The 22,907-nt window shown below is 48.2% G+C and overlaps 1 protein-coding gene across 1 annotated transcript in view; it reads right to left on the bottom strand.

The window, feature by feature from the left end:
* LOC307091868 (dolichyl-diphosphooligosaccharide--protein glycosyltransferase subunit TUSC3) overlaps positions 1 to 22,907 on the bottom strand; it is a 105,560-nt gene that overhangs the window by 3,873 nt on the left and 78,780 nt on the right. Inside the window, exons 4-8 of the mRNA XM_079758704.1 lie at positions 18,965 to 19,105; positions 14,979 to 15,119; positions 14,545 to 14,634; positions 2,666 to 2,729; positions 1,325 to 1,399 (exon numbers count right to left, since the gene is read on the bottom strand). Coding sequence (XP_079614830.1) covers positions 1,325 to 1,399; positions 2,666 to 2,729; positions 14,545 to 14,634; positions 14,979 to 15,119; positions 18,965 to 19,105 — 511 coding nt within the window. The remainder of the gene's footprint in view (positions 1 to 1,324; positions 1,400 to 2,665; positions 2,730 to 14,544; positions 14,635 to 14,978; positions 15,120 to 18,964; positions 19,106 to 22,907) is intronic.

Below are 22,907 nucleotides of genomic sequence, written 5' to 3'. Positions count from 1 at the left end.
TTTTACTGATAATTACAGGTGTGTGCGTGTGTCAGGTAGTGTGTGTATGGAGTGGTGTGTGTGTGTGTATGTGTGTTTGTGTGGAGTGGTGTCTGTGTGTGTGTGTGAAGTGGTGTGTGTGTGTCTGTTTGTTTACGTGTGCGAAGGGCCTGTGTGCGTGTCATTATCTTTTAATTACGGCTTTGAGTTCTCAACATCTCTAAGAGACTGCGTGGGTGAAACAGAATACTTCCTTCTCGTCAGCGTGTGCCTTCACGTGTGCGTCCATTTCGCGGTAAGGATGTGTACGGGTGTGTGTGTGTGTGGAACCCTGCACGTGGGCCGTGTGTGTTCATCTATACACTGCCTTCAAGTGTTTGCCCTGCCTGAACTGTGCGCGTGTTGCAGAGTTTAAATGAAGACGCAGGGAGGAGCTGCTTCAGTTCACCACACACGTGAAGCAGGCTGGATTAAAACAGGCTCCTTGAGTTTAATCAACAGTTACGGACCTGATGAACAAGCCCTTATAGCCACGCTAAAGGGAGAGAGCGCTCTGCCTCGTAACGTCCTCCCGTCAACAGGAAATGGCCAGGGCTGATGACATGGTAATGATTAATGTGTCTCTCCATGCACACAACACACCCGACAGCCTCAGCAGGGTGCCGCTGAACACCTTGACTTGCGTTTCGTAGAACACAGCCTTCTTCAGTGAATGGTGCGAGCAGCGCTACCTGGAGAGGCCAGCGAGATGGTCGGCTGAACCTCCTGAAGCGTGACCAGTGAGTGTAGAATGGTAGTGTGTTTCTGTTTGCACAAGCCATAATAAAATGTGCCCCCTCCCCCCCAGCGTCTCAGGTATCTCCAGGAATCTTCTGTCAGAGCAGGAAGAGATCCACTGGCCTCACACAGCACTGCTCTCCTTCATGGTGGGAGCTATCCATGCGAGGGGCGAGGGGGGGAGGGTGATCAATTCATGGCATTTCCCACTGAATATGGGCCTTTGGCTGATTCTAGAACAGAATTTATTCTAATTCCACGGTGGGCTCTGTCTCTTGCCCCTGCACTGTTTGCGTCAGCTGTTTTGCGTTTATTTGAAAACTGAAGCCTAAGTCACCTTAGCAAGGAGTGATTGGTTAAATGCCTGCAGTGAACCATTTAAATGGTAATGTACGGTAACAGAGAGAGGGAGAGAGCGAGAGAGAGCGCTATATAGCTGGGGAAGGAGAGACATTTTTGTAGCTTTAATACATTTCCCATGCAGTCTGTGGCTAGTGTCAGCTCTATATCAGGTACACATTAAAGCAGAGAGAGAGAGAGAGAGCGAGAGAGAGAGAGAGAGACTTACTCCTTCTCTTGCCCACATCTCCTTTGGAGGTAGCCGCCTCGTTCAACAGCACCATCCCCATGGTGATGGCTGCATCTGGGATACAGTTGTCAAGGGAACAACACATGCTGGACTTGCAGGTTGTCTCGTGGAGTCCAGCTGCTACTCCAGGCGCGCGCGCACACACACACACACACACACACACACACACACACACACACACACACACACACACACACACACACACACACACACACATATGCACGCGCACACACACTGACACGCACACACTTACAAAAGGAAGAGGTAGCTAGTTCTATGGCCTAATGTAAAGCTCAATCAGGCCTTTATGACCGGAGCCAATGAGTGGGCGAGGAATGGATGTGATTCTACGCTGACTTGACCACGTGATCCGGTGGAGTTCCACTAGAACTGACCCCTGATAAGCAGCTTCACATGCTCCTGACCCCTCCTTCCCCTGACAGGTGGCTGGAAGGTTTGTGAATAACTAGTTGACCAGTAAAAGAAAAGAGGCCAAACATTCTCTTAAAGCGCGACAGGTTTGTAACGGTGGCTGGTCTCTTCACCGTTGATATTGGTCTACGCTTCGTTTATCGTGATACATTCATAATTTTTATTGTATACCTATACCTAAAACAAGATATCTAGAAGAAGTAATTAAAAAATAAAATCACAAAGACTTGACCTTAGTAAAGTTGTTCGCTGTTAGGGATTGAGGAACAATTAAATGAACGATTTGAATGTTAAAACTACACATCAATTAACGCTACTTTATGATCATTAAAACAAGGTACAAATATAAAAGGCCTCTCTGGCAGTGCCCAGCCACGACAGCGACGTACAGTGGTGTTTGCACATTGATGATTTTGCGTTTGTGTGTTTGTGTTCACCTGCATCAGTCAGTGTGTGTGTGTATCTTTGCTACAGGCCTCAATTTCACGTGTGTCAGTCTGTGTTGATGTTTGCGCATACAAATATACATAAGCAGGTGCTGTGTGTGTTTGTGTATGTGTGTGTGTGTGTGTGTGTGTGTGTGTGTGTGTGTGTGTGTGTGTGTGTGTGTTTATACACGTATGAGGAACATTTTACAATTCCAATGCTTTTGAAGCGAAGCAGAATGGGCCTGCTGGGATATTGTTATTGTATTAAATGTAAATCAAATCATACCCAGCACTTCAGACAGACATTTGCAAATGGTTTGAATTGAACAGGAAATTAGTTCTCAGTGAAAACTATCTGTTGGACAATAAACAATGGTTAAGTGATGTGGGTCAATTGACACATATTACATGCACAATCACACACACACTGACACACGCACACGCACACACAGAAGGATACTCAGCAACAGAATGATGTGGGACTCAGCCACAAACTGGGCCTGACTGCTGCCGTGGATGTAACTCTGGAAGAGAGAGAGAGAGAGATTTATTAAGAAAATGTTGGTCCACATTCAATCCAAACACGAAGGCTGACCGCAGCATTAGCATAGGACTGTTAATTGAAACTTTTCCAAAAAACAGGAAGGAACTCATCCTTACATTACGGCAGGAAGCATCAGGTAAACAGAGTGGCTCCTCAAAATACTATCTCCGTTCTGCAGAAGACACATACCAATTCGGTCTGTGTGCTTCCCTCAATGGGCTCCTGTGTGTGTTTGTGTGCCTGTCTGTGCATGTGTGTGTGTTGTGAGTCAGAGATAAGGCACATGTGTGGGCAGGCACGGTGGTTCGTGTTTCATTGAGTGGGCAGCAGGTCATCCTAACCGCAGAGCATAAGCCCTCACACACACACAAACTCAACACAACCAAGCAAGCGTGTTCAAATTCAACATACACTATCGCGTGAATATTCTGTCTCTATTTTATCTGTTTTTGTGAACTAGCATTGGAATCAAAATATTTGCAAATTGTTTTAATTGTATTCAATGGCAAGTTGAAGTATATTGCAAATCTATTGAATCATTGGAGGATCACGTGGAGGATGAAGGCCGGAGAGTGGAAGATAAAGTCCGGAGAGCGGACGATAAAGGCCGGAGAGTGGAGGATAAAGACAGGAGAGAGCTGAGGATAAAGGCCGGAGAGAGCTGAGGATAAAGGCTGGAGAGAGCTGAGGATGAAGACCGGAGAGCGGAAGATAAAGACCGGAGAGCGGGAGGATAAAGTCCGGAGAGAGCTGAGGATGAAGGCCGGAGAACAGAGGATAAAGGCCGGAGATGGTAGGTTAAAGGCCGGAGAGTGGAGGATAAAGGACGGAGAGCGGGAGGATAAAGACCAGAGAGGGAGTATAAAGGCCGGAGAATGCAGGATAAAGACCGGAGAGGGTGAATAAAGGCCGGAGAGCGGAGGATAGAGGCCGGAGAGGGAGGATAAAGGCCGGAGAGAGTGGAGGATAAAGGCTGGACAGCGGAGGATAAAGGCCGGAGAGCGGATGAAAAAGTCCAGAGAGCAGAGGATAAAGGCCGGAGAGCAGAGGATAAAGGCCGGAGAGCGGGAGGAGAAAGGCCCGAGATAGCTGAGGAGAAAGGCCGGAGAGAGCTGAGGATAAAGGCCGGAGAGAGCTGAGGATAAAGCCCGGAGAGCGGAGGATGAAGGCTCGAGAGTGGATTATAAAGGCTGGAGAGCAGAGGATAAAGGCCGGAGAGCAGGGGATAAAGGCCGGAGAGCGGCAGTATAAGGCCGGAGAGCGGGAGGAGAAAGGCCGGAGAGAGCTGAGGATAAAGGACGGAGAGAGCTGAGGATAAAGACGGAGAGAGCTGAGGATAAAGGCGGAGAGCGGAGGATAAAGGCTCAAGAGTGGATGATAAAGACCGGAGAGCAGAGGATAAAAGCCAAAGAGTGGGAGGAGAAAGGCCGGAGAGAGCTGAGGATAAAGGCCGGAGAGGGGGAGAATAAACGCCCAAGAGGGGAGGATAAAGGCCGGAGAGAGCTGAGGATGAAGGCCGGAGAGCAGAGGATAAAGGCCGGAGATGGTAGGTTAAAGGCCGGAGAGTTGAGGATAAAGGACGGAGAGCGGGAGGATAAAGCCCGGAGAGGGGGAATAAAGGCCGGAGAGCAGAAGATAAAGACCGGAGAGGGTAAATAAAGGCCGGAGAGCGGAGCATAAAGACCGTAGAGAGTCGAGGATGAAGGCTGGATAGCGGAGGATAAAGGATGGACAGCGGATGAAAAAGGCCGGAGAGCAGAGGATAAAGGCCGGAGAGCAGAGGATAAAGACCGGAGATCGGGCGTATAAAGGCCGGAGAGCGGGAGGAGAAATGCCGGAGAGAGCTGAGGATAAAGACAAGAGAGAGCTGAGGATAAAGGCCGGAGAGAGCTGAGGATAAAGGCCCGGAGAGCAGAGGATAAAGTCCGGAGAGCGGGAGCATTAAGGCCGGAGGGAGGATAAAGGTCGGAGAGCGGGAGGGTAAAGGCCGGAAAGCGGGAGGATAAAGCCCGAAGAAGGCTGAGGATAAAGGCCAGAGATGGTAGGTTACAGGCCGGAGAGTGGAGGATAAAGGCCGGAGAGCGGGATGATAAAGACTGGAGAGGGGGAATAAAGGCCAGAGAGCGGAGGATAAAGACCGGAGAGTGGATGATAAAGGCCGGAGAGAGCTGAGGATAAAGAACGGAGAGAGCTGAGGATAAAGGCTGGAGAGAGCTGAGGATAAAGACGGAGAGAGCTGAGGATAAAGACGGAGAGCGGAGGATAAAGGCTCGAGAGTGGATGATAAAGACCGGAGAGCAGAGGATAAAAGCCAAAGAGTGGGAGGAGAAAGGCCGGAGAGAGCTGAGGATAAAGGCCGGAGAGGGGGAGAATAAACGCCCAAGAGCGGGAGGATAAAGGCCGGAGAGAGCTGAGGATGAAGGCCGGAGAGCAGAGGATAAAGGCCGGAGATGGTAGGTTAAAGGCCGGAGAGTTGAGGATAAAGGACGGAGAGCGGGAGGATAAAGCCCGGAGAGGGGGAATAAAGGCCGGAGAGCAGAAGATAAAGACCGGAGAGGGTAAATAAAGGCCGGAGAGCGGAGCATAAAGACCGGAGAGAGTCGAGGATGAAGGCTGGATAGCGGAGGATAAAGGATGGACAGCGGATGAAAAAGGCCGGAGAGCAGAGGATAAAGGCCGGAGAGCAGAGGATAAAGACCGGAGATCGGGCGTATAAAGGCCGGAGAGCGGGAGGAGAAATGCTGGAGAGAGCTGAGGATAAAGACAAGAGAGAGCTGAGGATAAAGGCCGGAGAGAGCTGAGGATAAAGGCCCGGAGAGCGGAGGATAAAGTCCGGAGAGCGGGAGCATTAAGGCCGGAGGGAGGATAAAGGTTGGAGAGCGGGAGGGTAAAGGCCGGAAAGCGGGAGGATAAAGCCCGAAGAAGGCTGAGGATAAGGACCAGAGATGGTAGGTTACAGGCCGGAGAGTGGAGGATAAAGGCCGGAGAGCGGGATGATAAAGACTGGAGAGGGGGAATAAAGGCCAGAGAGCGGAGGATAAAGACCGGAGAGTGGATGATAAAGGCCGGAGAGAGCTGAGGATAAAGAACGGAGAGAGCTGAGGATAAAGGCTGGAGAGAGCTGAGGGTAAAGGCTGGAGAGAGCTGAGAATAAAGGCCGGAGAGAGCTGAGGATAAAGGCCGGAGAGCGGAGGATAAAGACCGGAGAGCGGGAGCATAAAGGCCGGAGAGCAGGAGCATAAAGGCTGGAGAGCGGGAGCATAAATGCCGGAGAGCTGGAGGATAAAGCCGGGGAGAGCTGAGGATAAAGCCCGGACAGCAGAGGATAAAGAACGGAGAGCGGGAGGGTAAAGGCCGGAGAGCGGGAGGGTAGAGGCCGAAGAAGGCTGAGGATAAAGGCCGGAGATGGTAGGTTAAAGGCCGGAGAATGGAGGATAAAGTCCGGAGAGTGGGAGGATAAAGACCAGAGAGGGGGAATAAAGGCCGGAGAGCAGAGGATATAGGCCAGAGAGGGTGAATAAAGGCCGGAGAGTTGAGGATAAAGGACGGAGAGCGGGAGGATAAAGACCGGAGAGGGGGAATAAAGGCCGGAGAGCAGAAGATAAAGACCGGAGAGGGTAAATAAAGGCCGGAGAGCGGAGCATAAAGACCGGAGAGAGTCGAGGATGAAGGCTGGATAGCGGAGGATAAAGGATGGACAGCGGATGAAAAAGGCCGGAGAGCAGAGGATAAAGGCCGGAGAGCAGAGGATAAAGGCCGGAGATCGGGCGTATAAAGGCCGGAGAGCGGGAGGAGAAATGCCGGAGAGAGCTGAGGATAAAGACAAGAGAGAGCTGAGGATAAAGGCCGGAGAGAGCTGAGGATAAAGGCCCGGAGAGCAGAGGATAAAGTCCGGAGAGCGGGAGCATTAAGGCCGGAGGAAGGATAAAGGTCGGACAGCGGGAGGGTAAAGGCCGGAAAGCGGGAGGATAAAGCCCGAAGAAGGCTGAGGATAAAGGCCAGAGATGGTAGGTTACAGGCCGGAGAGTGGAGGATAAAGGCCGGAGAGCGGGATGATAAAGACTGGAGAGGGGGAATAAAGGCCAGAGAGCGGAGGATAAAGACCGGAGAGTGGATGATAAAGGCCGGAGAGAGCTGAGGATAAAGAACGGAGAGAGCTGAGGATAAAGGCTGGAGAGAGCTGAGGATAAAGGCTGGAGAGAGCTGAGAATAAAGGCCGGAGAGCAGAGGATGTAGGCCGGAGAGGGTGAATAAAGGCCGGAGAGCGGGAGGAGAAAGGCCGGAGAGAGCTGAGGATAAAGGCCGGAGAGCGGAGGATAAAGACCGGAGAGCGGGAGCATAAAGGCCAGAGAGCAGGAGCATAAAGGCTGGAGAGCGGGAGCATAAAGGCCGGAGAGCTGGAGGATAAAGCCGGGGAGAGCTGAGGATAAAGCCCGGACAGCAGAGGATAAAGAACGGAGAGCGGGAGGGTAAAGGCCGGAGAGCGGGAGGGTAGAGGCCGAAGAAGGCTGAGGATAAAGGCCGGAGATGGTAGGTTAAAGGCCGGAGAATGGAGGATAAAGTCCGGAGAGCGGGAGGATAAAGACCGGAGAGGGGGAATAAAGGCCGGAGAGCAGAGGATATAGGCCAGAGAGGGTGAATAAAGGCCGGAGAGCGGAGAATAAAGACCGGAGTGAGAGGATAAAGACCGGAGAGAGCTGAGGATAAAGACCGGAGAGCAGAGGATAAAGGCCGGAGAGCGGGAGGGTAAAGGCCGGAGAGCGGGAGGATAAAGACCGAAGAAGGCTGAGGATAAAGGCCGGAGAGCAGAGGATAAAGGCCGGAGAGCGGGAGGGTAAAGGCCGGAGAGCGGGAAGATAAAGGCCGAAGAAGGCTGAGGATAAAGCGCGGAGATGGTAGGTTAAAGGCCGGAGAGAGTGGAGGATGAAGGCCGGAGAGCGGAGGATAAATATATCATATTTAAAGCAACCCGGTCTCCTTCCTAAGTTATTATGTTGCTCTTGAGCATGTGTTGTTGTCGTAGTGATGCAGACCCTCAGTCCTCAGACTACATGGAAACCCCTGGCATCTCTCCTGCTGGCTGTCTTTGCTATTCAGAGGTGGGCTAACGGCGATGTGAGGCGCCTGGCAGGAGGCTGTCTGGGCCTCTGACAGACACACACTGGCGGAGAGTCAATATTTAATTGCGATGCTGAAACTATGGATATGAATGCTGTCAGGCGGCGCTGTGTTCTTCCGCCTTTATAGGCAGGCAGCTTGTGCTTGAGGGTTCCGACGCGCATATTGATTTAGCCGTCTGCTGCAGGCTCCAACACGTCAGGACTGATGTGCACCAACATGTATTAATGCAGACAGAGGCGTGCATGCACAGGCACACGCACATGCACACGTAGACACACACCTTTAACATACAACAGTCCACTAGCATGAAGAATCCCTGGTTCCAGGGCTGACCACTTGAAATGAATCTGATTGACTTGAGAGGGACTCCGTTCATCAGTGCACTATGATGCACACATCTGGCATTCACCCATTAAGTGACTGAGTGTTCTGCTCCTCATGTGATTGTTGGTTTGGCACCCCGTCTGTTTTGTTTTGTTTTTTTGAATTATGTGATGGCGTTTTCCAGCCAGGAAGGAGAGTTCAGTAGTGCTAAAGTTTGTAAGTACACGTTATTTCAACATCCTAGTATATTGTGTTGCGATGATGTAGTTTAGGTACTGTGTGCTGTGGAGCAGCCCAGCCCGAGAAGCATGCAGTTTAGTTTTCTGTATTTACTCTAGGAATAGGAATATTTGAGTGTAATTATTACTATGTAGCTTGGTAATATTTCTATATCCTTAATCCATTTCTAATAGTTCTAAGTTTCTTATAGTTGTACAAAGTGTGCATTGAAGGATGAGCTGAAGGAGGACAGTAGAAAGAGAGAGAAAGAAGGGACCAACATTTGATGTTTTATGAATAATTATCTTTGCATTTCCACATCACTGTGTGTGGGTGATTGACAGGCGAAAAGAGATGCATTGATGGGTCACAAATGAGAGGAGCATCTGAAATCACATGGCCTGGTTCCTAGACCAGCGCCTGCTCAGGCAGAACTGACCTTCTACCAGTGCCCACCTGCGGAGAGACGACAGGGGCCACAGAAGGCCCCCACATGAGCTCTTGATACTACCTTAACAAGCACTTCATCCTTACAAAAATGCTCATGGAAACACATTGAAAGGCCTTTCTGTGTAGCAAACAACTCTAATTATATTAAGTTTTGCAACATTAATAACCAAAGGATTCTTCTTCGCATGTAAAGAGATGTAATTTGACTGGTTACATATGTTAAAACACCACAGATGTTTAATACTCAGTTCACAGTGCTGGATCCTCACTGGATGTCCAAAGTGTATGTGAATTTGTCGATAATTGCATGTGTGTGTGTTTGTGTGTGTGTATGTGTGGCTTGTGTGTGTGTGTAGCTTGTGTGTGTGTGACGCTTGTGTGTGTCTGTGTGTGGCTTGTGAGTGTGTGTGTGTGTATGTGTGTGTTTGTAGCTGGGTTTTGAGTAAGAGCATCTTACTTGTGTTAATAGAACACTGAAAATGGTTGTGTCTGTATGTATTTGTGTGCAGGTATCCGATGTGAACTGTGCTTCTCTATATACACAGTGTTCATTGTGTTTTCTAACGGCCCTTTGAAAGCAGCGTTCCTCTTTGACTGACACATTGACAACTTAGCTATGGCAGAGAGTCAGAGCCAAATGCGTTCACCGGAATTAGTTAAACTTCAATATAAAGCATTAAAGATGAATAGCATGAGATGCGTGTGATTCTACGGAAGCCCACCGCCCTGTTGGTCCCGCTGCCCACTCTGGATGCAGAAAGCAGCAAGTAGGTTGCCTAATATTCCAGTAGTATTTATTATTTTAAAGTCAGTTTTACTGTATTTTCAACTAAGCTGTTAGTGTGTGTGTGTGATGCGTGTGTTCGTTTTTGAATACATTGACATTAAAAGGTCTTGTTTACATTAGTTGAAATCCTATTGCTTCAAGCAGCCAATTTGTCAGACTTTCAAACGAATCAAGGCAGCTCCGAACATGTGCATATATTGGCCTGCCCGGCACATAAAGACTTGAGTACACACACGCACACGCGTACACACACACACACAAACACACACACACACCCACGTCTCTCCCTCCGCTGCTTGATGCAGTCTCTCGGAGGCCATCAGCGGCGGTGGGCCGTGCTAATAGCTAGCAGCCAGATAACCTTTACAAATAGCTCCACAGTGCTGCCGGCCCGGTCGCAGGGCGCGTGTCTGCCTCCTGTAAACACCGGCTCACATGGTTTGTGTGTTTGTTAAATTGTGCAGCAGCTTGTGTGTACATATGTGTATATGCGTGTATATTGCGTGTGTGCATGTTTGCGTTTGGGTATGCATGTGTGTGCATGTTTGCACGTGTGTGTGTGTGTGTGTGTGTTTATGATCATTTGTTTTGATTTTGTTTCAGTAAAAGGTCACAAGCCAATGAGACAGAAAGAGAGAGAACTTGAGAAAGTGAAAAAAAGGGAAAGAGACAGAAGGAGAGAAAGATAAGGGTACCCACTTCACAGGAAAAGGCAGTGTGTGTTTATGTGTGTCACCAGATGAATATTATTAATATTATGAATGACTGCATGAATCTATGCATGTTGATTATGGACTGTTTTGCATCCTCTAGAAGACTAAGAAGATAATGAGATGTTGAAGTAGGCAGTGCAAGGATGGATCCAGGTGGAGCTCTGGCCTTAGCCCTCTCAGAGTGGTTCAGGGATGACAATCACACACTCACACCCCATCTCTGAATGGATTCATCTTGGACGTTTTATCCAGCCGTTTGTATTCATGTTCCTGGTTTAATCATAACTCTGTAAGCATGCATCCAGTCATGTGAGCACGTCCCTCCAGGTCCTCTCTGACCTCTTCACCTTTACACATTCCTCCACCTCCACCCTACACAGAGAGCTGGTGGGGGCAGGGTGTGAGAGCAAATGACAGTGTGTGTGAACAAGCGTGATGGTGTGTGTTTGTTGGTGTGCGTGGAGCTGTACAGATGAATTATGGAATAAACACTGGCTTGTATGCAAACAAAATTGCAGTCATACATATTTCCACGTACATCCACATAGGGCGACAAATGGGGCAAAGACATTGATGTGTGTGTTTGCGTGGTGGCACTGGACATCGTTCACAATGGGCCTCAAAGGACCCTCATCAAGGTGTTTTTTATCACTTACTTGAACACAATGCAATTATTAAGCTGCATGTGTTACAGATTCATAAGGAGATTGACTGTCCAAATCCAAATTGGACCCATTTCTTCCATCCCTTATTGGTCCTGGCAATGTTGCAATTTTTTAAAGGATATTACTGCAATCCATTTTTGAGGGTGCAGTTTTTTAAATGGGTGTTCTTTAATGGAAATATACAGTTGAGGAATTAACAATTACTTTTTGACTCCGTCTCTAGTTTTTGCGTGTGAGGGAGCAGAATATTCGCTACAGTTTGTGTCTGCTTGGCCGCACCATGAGGCAGCTGACAAATCCTCAGATAGAGTGAACCTGGCCTCATGGCTCGCTATGAATTTGGAGGAATTACACTGCCAGGGCTTTGTGTGTGTGAGAGAGAGAGAGAGAGAGAGATAGAGAGAGAGAGAGAGAGAGAGAGAGAGAGAGAGAGAGAAAGAAAAAATACATAATCTGCATGGTCTCTGAATGATTAATGTACACAATGTCGCCGGGACTTGGGCTCTCAGGGTCCTGGTCTGTAAGCTGGGCTACAGGGGCTGGGGGGGGTCTTGTCTCTCCACTCTGTGTTGGGTGGAGGAAGAATAGAGAATGGGAGAAACACGGAAAGCGAGAGAACTTTCTAAGTAAAGAACATCATCGTGTGTTTTCTTCTAGAAAAACAAATTGTGTCTTTTGTATCGTTTGCCAATCTTTCTGTCATATATATAGCCGTGGAAGCAGACACACAATTCAAAAATAAATAGATTCATTTGAATATCAGCATCCTTGCTTCTGCAACACTTGTATTGTCAGGACCACTAACTTAATCTTAGTGGAATCAAATCGAAAATAGTCCATCAGTTTCTGAAGCCAGGCGGACACATGAGGAGCTGGCGAGGTGTGTATACTAGGGCTGGCCTGAATGCCATTTTTCAGGCTTCAAATACTCGTTGGTTTTTCCGAGCGAGTATTCGAATACTCGTTCCAGAGAAACACACCATCAAAAACAACATTAATAATCCCTATATACTCCCTGGAACCGATTTTGACAGTATCTGCATATTTTGTTGAAGATTTAATAGCTTTTGAACGTTAATTAGTAGGCCTAAGTAAGTTGGAGTTCCTCACTTTTTCCCTGTGGAAGCGAACAACTGTTGTTCCGTTCCAAATCAGCTGTACTCTCTGTCATCCTAGCCCTTACGGGAGCTTTTCAATTCATCCTGGAACGTGCATCTTTTCAGGGAATTTGTACAATAAATCCATAACAAATACCGAATATTGATTGTCTTATGTGTCCATATTATATCGATTATATTGACTGGGTATTCCCAAAACGCTCACGTTCTGCAACAAGCCAGTCACAGTTGATGGGCGCAGCGCTGTACAGCGAACGTAAACAAACAGCTAAGCTAAGGTTAGCATTTCGCTAAGCATTACTTTTCCTCCCGAGATCCCGCTAATGTTGTGTTATAAAGTAAAGGGAAACAAGATATCTATTCTTCCTCCACCTCTCTCGCTTCTCTGCTTGGTGTCGCTTATAGTTTGCCTCCCTCGCTCTGTTAACGTCACGTAGCATACAGCTGGTGTCTCACCGGTTGCGGTTTGAAAGGTCAGCGGCCAACTAGGTCAAAGTTCAGAGACCGCCAGAAGGTGGTTCTGCCATTCACAAACTGAAGATTTTTGGGGCATTTTGAACCAGCTCGTTCAATGTCTATGTTGAAGTAAGTGCGCTCACTGCGCTGCGCTCGGAGGTGAGGTGATGGATGCGCTGTGACACTTAGTGACGTAATATCCTCCTAAATGAGCAATATACTACTACTACTACAATATTACTAACTTGTATATCCCAAATATTATATTATTTGCTGACATTGTATTGCAGTTCTAGCTTCTTGCAAAAAAAATTTGTTGAGGAAATAAAATACGAAAAAGAAAAAAACGAAGCTCAGAATACTGATTTAAGCTTCGAATACTAATTTTCCGAACGACCATTCAAATATTCGAATAATTCGTTCCAGCCCTAGTGTATACATACCTTTGGTACTCATTCCTCTCATTGTTTCGCTTGTTGTGTGTTTGCATTCTCAACACACAAGAACTAACGGATTCAAAAGCTCACGGAATGCTGGGAGCCAATGCCACATGCTGTTGTGGTGGCAGGTGAATCTTCGGTTGTTCTGTGTATTGCCAAAGTTGAATGTTCTGTTTGTATGTTATTTTAAGAATGCTTTATGTGCACTTGAACATATTGTTTGTTTGCATGTAGAAAGAAAGTGGGTGAGATATAAAGTGCAGACATAGATTAGTATTTGTGTGTGTATGCGTGTGTGTGGAAGGAGATAGTGTGTGTGTGTCCATAGGGGATGGCTGGACTGCACGAAGCAGCCAGTGTTGCTGACCTTTTCCCCATGGCCATGATAAGAGAGGGCGTTAAAGCAGAGGAAGAAAAACACAAGCATTATTCATCACTGTTTATGTGTGTGTGTGTGTGTGTGTGTGTGTGTGTGTGTGTGTGTGTGTGTGTGTGTGTGTGTGTGTGTGTGTGTGTGTGCTATTTCCTGAAAGTAGATTATATATAGACCTGGCCACTCCTGCAGCACTCAAAGAGTGATTTCAGCCTCTTTTAAATTCAACGCTGTTCTACATGAGGACGCTGGTCATAAAAGTATCTCCTCACCCCACCTCCAGTCACAACGCCACCACTGACACACACACTACTGACACACACACCACTGACACACACACCACTGACACACACAAAACTGACACACAAACTACTGACAGACACACACACACACCTTACTGAAAAAACACTACTGACACACACACTACTGACATACACAATAATTACACACACACTACTAACATACAGACACTACTGATACACACACTACTGACATGCACACACACACACACACACACACAAACCCACTACTGACATACACACTACTGACGTACCCAGTACTGACATACACAATACTGACACACACACACTACTGACATAGACACTACCAATATACAAACTACTGACACACACTACTGACATGCCCAGTATTGACACACACACATTACAGACATGCAGTGGTAATCTCCCTAGCCTCTGGCTAAGGCGTTTGTGTTAGAAGGACAGGTTTAGAGAATTGTGTTAACATACAGACAAAGGCTGACCAGCTGACTGTATTCTCTATCTCTTTCTCTCTCTCCCTCCCTTGTTATTTCTGGATGGCGTCCCAGCCGCCTAGACAAATATACTCTCCCTACCACACGCACTCTTATACTCCAGCTGTCACTCTGACACACACACACACACACACACACACACACACACACACACACACACACACACACACACAGCCCTGCCAGGGACCACGTGACAGCTGGCCCGCAGTGTATCAGCAGAGGTCTGTAGACCAAGTCCATATCCCCTATCAGACTCACACATGCACTAACATGCACACGCACACAGATGTACAGCCTCCTGCTCCCCTTTCAGAGCCCTAGGAGCAGCCAAGGGGAGAGAAGGAGCAGATGTACCACTTGTCCGTTCTGGGGGTTCTTGTGGGCGTAGGGAGGTCCTCTGATATGGTTCCACATCTGTCCTGACGTCATGGCGAACACCACACACTGTGAAGGACACAGGGTCTTAGTTCTCTCTGCTATTCCATGGGCCAGCAGTGTGTGTGTGAAGCAAAACACATGCCTTGTTGTGCAGTGACCTTGTTCCAGTCAGGTTGTGTGTGTGTGCTGTTGCGTGTGCCTGTGGTTGTGTGTGTGTGTCTGAGATTATGCTGGTGTGTGTGCTTGTCTGTGCGTGGTTGATAGAGTGTGTGTGTGTGCATGTGTGCATGTCTGTCTCTGTGCCTGTGAGCATGTGTGTGTGTCTATGTGTGTGTGTGTGTGTACATGTGTCTGTGCATGCCTCTGTGTGCATGTGTGTATGTGTCTGTGTGCGTGTGCGTGCAACCCACCAGGGCAGCCATGGCCCAGCCGGTCTTGTTGTAGATGAACTCCAGGTTGTTGCGGCGTAGGTACAGCAGCCCCCCCACCAGGGACACCAGCAGAGCCAGAGCTATGGTGCCGGAGTAGTTAGGAGGACGGAACACACGGATCTGAAGGAGAGAGGGAGGAAGAGGGGGACGGGAAAAGAGCGGGAGAGAGGGAGGTAGTGAGAGAGAGAATGAGAAAGAGAAAGATAGGGAGAGAAGGAGAGAGGGAGAGAGAGAGAAAGAGAAAGAGCGGGAGAGAGGGAGGTAGTGAGAGAGAGAATGAGAAAGAGAAAGATAGGGAGAGAAGGAGAGAGGGAGAGAGAGAGAAAGGGAAAGAGCGGGAGAGAGGGAGGGAGTGAGAGAGAGAGAGAGAGAGAGCGAGCGAGCGAGCGAGCGAGAGAGAGAGAGAGAGAGAGAGAGAGAGAGAGAGAGAGAGAAGGAGAGAGAGAGAGGGGGGGGGGGAGTGGGAGAGAGATAGTGAGACAGAGAGTTAGCCGGAAACAAACTAATTCCTCACACAGGTTTGTAGAAAACACAATTGTAATCTGTTCAACAGAGAATAGAGGACGGGCCAGGAGGTTGAGTGTAGAGGTCGAGTGAGACACTAGGAAAGTACAGAGAGAGAGAAAAAGGACAGAGAGAGTCTTTTACAAGAAGGAGGGGCATATTTGACACAAAAGACAAGTCTATCTGAAAGGGTCTCCCTGAATAAAACAAACCCTAAAGACTTTAATCCATTACTGTTCCGAGGAAGGCTACCAGCTTAGTGTTTTTTGTGTAAGTTCTTTTCAGGAAGAATAAGTAGCCCATCCAGGCTCCTTTGTGTCCGGCCCACAGAGCAGGGGCCGCAGACACAACTCCAGCACACTGCTGTGAGGAGGCTTTCAGCCCAAGCTGCATGAAAAAAAACACTTTCAGTTTGGCCCACGGAAAGTACAGAGGAACTTTCCGACACTTTTCTAATGAAACAACGAGGCCATTTGAATTCCTTCTGCATATGAATCAATGTTGAGCATTTTGCTCTCTAGAGGTTTAACAACCTTTGTTTACATTATTATGCTATGTACAGAGAGTGTCAACTCAACACTTGTTTTAGTTCAACATACATAATGGGAGTAAAAAGCCAGCTTGGATACCATGACAACCCAGTGACGCTCTGACTCTGCATTGCTGGAGAGCAGCGTGTGCCCGAGGGACCCCCATCCTGCAGGAGGGGGTCTGCTGACACGGTGTTCAGCCACCTGGCCGAGCGGCAGGAGGGGGCCTGCTGACACGATGTTTAGCCCCCTGGCCGAGTTTCTGAGTGCTTACAGGGCTCCTCAGTGTCACTGATCCACCCTCAAGACACAAATAAGGGCTAAAAAGCAAATAGATGGTTTGAAGATAACCAACACAAATGGAGATCGGCCATGCATCAGCTGGGAGGGAGGGGCGAGAGAGAGAGAGAGAAAGAGAGAGAGAGAGAGAGAGAGAGAGAGAGAGAGAGAGAGAGAGAGAGAGAGAGAGAGAGAGAGAGAGAGACATCTAGTACAATTTGGCCCAAATTAATGCGATCCATCCCATGTAGCCTAATGCTGCATAAAAGGCCCAACAAAGTGATGGATGTGGCGGAGATTAGCGGCCGTTAGTCCTACTCCTGCTCCATCATCCATCCTCATTGCCATTTCTGGAATGCCCAAGCCCAGTGCTACGTAGCACCACATGAAGACGAATCCCCCCAAGCTGAGCCATTCCAGCCACTTTAGGCACTCTCCTCAGTCTTAAGGTTCCCCCATTACATCCATTAAATTATCTTCCCCAATCTACTCCTTTCTTTAATCGTTTATCTGTCTTCTATTCCCTGTGCTCTCCTCTGTTTTGATCTGATGTAAGCGACACGCGGCCGAGGTGGCCGGTAGCTGGTACTTAGCCTAAGTGCAGTCTGGATCTCCCTACAGTAGGGCCCCTGCATGTAAAGCAGGCTGCACGAGGAAGGCCTCTGGTTTGCCGACGTATCAATAAAAGATCCTAGGGTGCTGCTGTCTACTGTGAGGGAGTGAGACCTGCTTGTGTTATCCTTGATGAATTGCCTTGCGTCTCTAATAAGTAGACAAAAAGAAGCCAGAGTGCAAACTCTGGAGCAGGGCTGTCGAGCCAGCGGCCCATGGAGACGCTGTCTGTCAACAGCGTTCAGCGACTTTAAATCATCAATGCACAATGAAGGGATTAAAACCATAGTTAGAATTCATTCATTGTGCGTTTTGTGTATAAAGTTATACCATAAATTCATGGATAATCATAGGTATTTAGAAAAACCTTCAATAATGTTTTGTATGCAGACGCTGTGAGATCTGCTGTGTTAATTGACTGATCAAATAACAAGCTTTTGGTATCGGTTTTTCAGGAACAGCTAATGAGCATGGGACATTTGGGTTGCTTTCCCCTGTGTAAATAAATGGTTAAAGAGCAACATTGATGAATGAACCTGTGAAGGCAGACATGAATAAAGACTTTCACAGTGTTGTTTGGTGGCACTGAAGGTGAGACCGGCCTGGTCTTAGTTCAGGTGCTGTTCTCTCTGTAGACCGGCCTGGTCTTAGTTCAGGTCCTGTTCTCTCTGTAGACCGGCCTGGTCTTAGTTCAGGTGCTGTTCTCTCTGTAGACTGGCCTGGTCTTAGTTCAGGTCCTGTTCTCTCTGTAGACCGGCCTGGTCTTAGTTCAGGTCCTGTTCTCTCTGTAGACCGGCCTGGTCTTAGTTCAGGTCCTGTTCTCTCTGTAGATCAGCCTGGTCCTGTTCTCTCTGTAGACCGGCCTGGTCTTAGTTCAGGTCCTGTTCTCTCTGTAGACCAGCCTAGTCTTAGTTCAGGTCCTGTTCTCTCTGTAGACCGGCCTGGTCTTAGTTCAGGTCCTGTTCTCTCTGTAGACCGGCCTGGTCTTAGTTCAGGTACTTTTCTCTCTGTAGATCGGCCTGGTCTTAGTTCAGGCCCTGTTCTCTCTGTAGACCGGCCTGGATTAAGTTCAGGTCCTGTTCTCTCTGTAGACTGGCCTTGTTGTAATTCAGGTCCTGTTCTCTCTGCAGACCTGCCTCCTCCCTTTAAAAAGAAAGTAACTGAAAGGACCAATCAGAGCCAGGGGGCGGGAGATTCCTTTCATAACGGACAAGAATGCAGCAGTCCGCAGGATCTCAACACAAAGGCAGCGCTCAAGGAGAGTGTAGCCATCAACAGGCCAATCAACCCGGTTTGATCAAAGATTGAATGACTAAGGATGTTGGAAGTTGAACAAAAACTGCATTTCTATCAGAGGAGGATATCTTTTTGCTTTATTTCCAACCAGATTCAGGGTGAGCAAAGTCAATTGCTGCTCTGCAAGGCCAGACTGATGTTTGTTGGCGAAACCCAAAGCTGAACATGGTGGTCTCATGGGGCCACCAAAGTGGTAGAGCGGTACAGCGGTTCGGGCGAGAAGTCCAGGTGGATATCGGGAAGGGCTGCTATAACAATCTGGAACACCATATTGATCCCTTAACCTCTGCAACATTAGCAGTTATTATCTGTGAATGCCTGTGCACACCAACACAATATACACAGGATACAGAAACACATCTCTGCTCTGCACTCAAAGGTCATGTGTCTGTACTTTGTGGGTATGAACAACGATGTGTGTTGGCAGTACACGCGTTGGTGTGATGGTTGCGGTGGCACTAGGGCAGCAGGCCAGCAGGGCAGCAGGGCTGAGTCACGAGCGCTACAGTGGGAGGCATTGGGTTCTGTGTGCAGTAGGGTTCCGTGTGCAGTGGGGGGCTGTGTGTAGCGGGGTTGTGTGTGCAGTGGGGTTCTGTGTGCAGTGGGGTTCTTTGTGCAGTGGGGTTCCGTGTGCAGTGGGGTTCCGTGTGCAGTGGGGTTCCGTGTGCAGTGGGGGTCCGTGTGCAGTGGGGGTCTGTGTGCAGTGGGGGTCTGTCTGCAGTGGGGACTGTGTGCATCAGCTACCTGCACGTCTGTGCGGTCGGCGATCCACTTGGCCAGCTGCTCCGAAGCAAAACCGATCCTCTGGAGATCGAAGGTGTCTGCGCGCTTGGGCTTCCCTTTGGCCGGGAAGTGCATGAAGGTGGGAGCGCTGTTCATGTTGAGCTTGTGGGGGGGAGAGAGGGAGAGGGGGAGAGAGAGTTATTAATTATTAAAAATGATTATTTAAAATGCATTCAGAGATCCTGAAGCCATTGAAGGCATAGAATACCAAACAAAAGCAAAGTGATGTACTTCATGTCATGGTATAGCTCTATATAACCAACTGAAATCCCTCGGTGGCCACATCATGGCCAGCTGCTAATGCAGTTTGAAGATGGAGAGATGGAGAGAAGAGGATGCAGAGCGGGGAATAGAGACACACTGGGATCAGAGATCAGGAGAAGGGAGAAGTAGGAATAGATGGAGAGAATGAGGAAGAAACAGTGTTCGTTTCACAGTAGTTAACATGAGGCCGCCTTCATATCAGTGTGGATAATCCATTCTGCTCTCTCTCCTTGGTGGTACATAAAGGTGGAAGCAGCATTGGTTTCTACTGGGCAAGGGGGGCTCAGTCCTGCGGGCCGGACGCTATGTGGATGGGGTGAGCAGGGGGGGATGTTGGTCCGTCGTTAAGACAGATCTAAAGCTTTTTCCTGGCCTCCACACACGGTCAGTAATGCTGTACATGGGCCTGCATAGTGTGTAATGATGTGGGTGTGGTTTCAGTGTGTAATTGTGTGTTAGTATTTCATTTAAGTGGGAATGAGGGGAGGAGTTGAGAGGCAAGGATACGAGCAAGGAGAGGAGAGAGGAGGAGACAAGATATGAGCGGAAAGAGGAGAGGGAATGGAGAGGAGATCCGTTTGGTCCGCGCTGGATGTATGCTTTAACAGTTATAGCTGAGGAGAAGCCTGCGGTTATGCTAATTATCTTAATTACAAGAAAGCAGCCACTGGCTCTACTGTGAGGTCAAAGGAGGAGAAGAGACCTCTGTTCTTACTCAGAGATGGGAGAGATAGAGAGATAGGGGGAGAGAGAGACACACAGAGCAACACAATAAAGAGATGGAACCAGAACGGGGCTAAGCCTTAGTTAGAGATGGAAGTTATTACACGCATAAAGCACATCCAGTGAATATCAAGGAGATGATAATGGAAGAATGGGAAAATACCTTATGAAACCAAAGAGGGGGGGTATGGAGGATAAGGAACCCAATAAATCGAGGAAACAGGATGAGCAGATGAGAGAGTGACAGCAGCAAGCGGAGGGAGAGGGAGAGAGAGAGAGAGAGAGAGAGAGAGAGAGAGAGAGAGAGAAGAAGGGAGGGAGAGAGAGACGAGGGGATGGAGAGAGAAAGAGGAAGAGAAAAAGAAAGAGAAAGAGAGAGAGACAGTGAGAGAGAGAGAGAGAGAGAGAGAGAGAGAGAGAGAGACAAGGGGAGGGAGAGAGAGAGACGAGGGGAGGGAGAGAGAGGGAGAGAGAGTGAAAGAGAGAGAGAGAGAGAGAGAGAGAAGGGGATGGAGAGAGAGAAGGACTAGAGGAAAAGGAGCGAGAGAGGGAGGAGGGGATGGTTCGGTTGCACGCCCGCTGTCTCCCAACACCAAAGCCTCATTAGGTTGTGATTCCACGCTCTGTCACCGCAAGACAATTCTGTTGTGATTGTCTGCCCCTAGGGGCTTGCGTTGCCATGGTGACCGCTGATTATGTATACCATGGTGTAGGAGTTTCACAAGTATTTGTATGTGTCAGACTGCGTGCATATGCCCCTGTTTTTATTCGTATGCACAGGCAGATTATACCTTGTGTATTTGTATGGTGGGTGTGTACGTGTGTCGGCTTGTAAATAGGAAAAAAACAACAAATGAAATCAATGTAAAAATACAAAAAAAACAATAAAATGAACAAAGAGGATGCAGGAATAATCTCAACAACATCTTACCACAGAAAAAACCCTCCACTTTTCAAACCATTTCCACCCTTAAAGTTCTTTGGGCATGTGGGAGCTATGGACGCTCTAACAATACGAGTGGAAATGAGCCCACTGTTTTGCTGGAATTCAAACGCTATGAGTTTTTTTTTGGCAGAGAGTTCTAGGAAGGGGGGGGTGGGGGGGTGTTATCCCCAAGGTTACAACCCACGCTGACTTTATGGTACTTTTCTAGTTCCGTCGTTGTGTAGGAGCGTTATAATTAGCGAGGCTGTATATGAAATGTGTCACACACCGTGGTGGTATACTAAGTGTCCGAGAAGCTTAACCCTCTCTTAGACATGGGATCCAAAATACAGTACCATTTCAGTACCATAATTACAGCAGTATGCACGCAGGCACATTTCAGTACTGTAAATACACAGTATGCGTGCAGGCACATTTCAGTACCGTATACGGAGGCTTTGATGAATGCATTTAGCGACATGTTTCAGTCATGGGGATCTAAAGAGAAAAAAATAAAGAGTCTATTGGTGCTTGCCAGTTACACCTATCCAGATTATAGATAAAAGATATGGAAGATTCCCATTCCCTTTCCATTCTATGATTGGCGGTGATCGGCAATCAGCAGATCATGGTTTAGGTCATGGTTTCTCAACGGGGGCGGTACCGCCCCCTGGGGGGCGTTCGCACAAACCAGGAGGGCGCTGGGAACGTGAGAGTTTTTTTTTTTTTTTTCTTCATCGTTTTCAAATATTTTTGGTGCAAAAATAGGTTACCTGAAATAAATATAGATCTTTTTTTTTTTCTTGTCTTGCTTCGCCCTGAAGGGGCTTATTTTCGTGCACAAGCCCAGACTCACGTTCCCTCCGCTATCACCATGATCTCTATGGTAATGCTGATAAACATTATCCAAGTTCGCTGGTTAACAGATCCAACCAACACCAACACAACACAATCAAACATGGCGGATAGCAAGAAAAAGTGCCGACAGTACAATGGTAATTACATAAATTATGGATTTATAACTTCACCCACAAACAGTAGTTTACCCATGTGCCTGCTCTGCGATCACGTTTTCTCAAATGAGGCCATGAAACCCTTGCAGTTACAGGAACATTTATTTAAAAAACATCCTGACAAGGCATCCAAAGATCCGGCGTATTTCAAGTCTCTGAGGGATCAGCATTCAAGGCATCCCACAGTCAACACCCTGTTCGCCCGGAACGTCAATCAAAGTGGAAGGGGGTTGTTGGCGTCTTATAATATAGCTTTATTAATTGCTAAGTCTGGCCTACTGTTCACTGTAGGTGAGTCTCTGGTAATTCCGGCAATAAAAGAGGCTATCTCCACAGTCATGGAGCGGGACGCTGCGCCAGTCATCAAGGCCATCCCGCTTAGCAATGATACTGCAGCCCGACGCATACGGGAGATGTCGCTCGACACTGAGCAGCAGCTGTGTGCCACCTTACGTGGGTGTCCCTTCAGCATCCAGCTTGATGAGACAACAACTGTCGACAACAATGCCCTCCTAATGGGCTACGTTAGGTATTTGTCTGGGGGGGATCTCAAGGAGGACTTCTTGTTTGGGAAGTATCTCACCACCGACACACGAGGGCAGACCATCTTCACCGCCCTGACTGAGTTCCTGCAGGAGAAGGCCATCCCAGTGACGAAAATCATCGCCTGTGCCACGGACGGAGCGCCGGCTATGGTCGGCAGATACCGTGGATTTGCGCAATCCTGAAGAAAGAGTGTGTACTGCACCGTCACAACTTGGTGGCAAAAAACATCTCTGACTCACTCCATCGGTGCCTTGATGTAGGAGTCAAATCCATAAATAAAATAAAAGCCCATGCTCTTAATGACCGGCTTTTCAGTCAGCTTCAGCACCTGCTTTTTCATACGGAGGTGCGCTGGCTCTCCAAGGGGAACTGCTTGGCCAGGCTGTGTGAGCTGTTCGACTCGGTCCTCGAATTCCTGAAGAAGGCCAATGCG

This window comes from Pollachius pollachius, assembly GCF_949987615.1.
Source record: "Pollachius pollachius genome assembly, chromosome: 2".
NCBI classification, from domain to species: Eukaryota; Metazoa; Chordata; class Actinopteri; order Gadiformes; family Gadidae; genus Pollachius; species Pollachius pollachius.
This window is presented reverse-complemented; position numbering and strand designations above follow the sequence as displayed.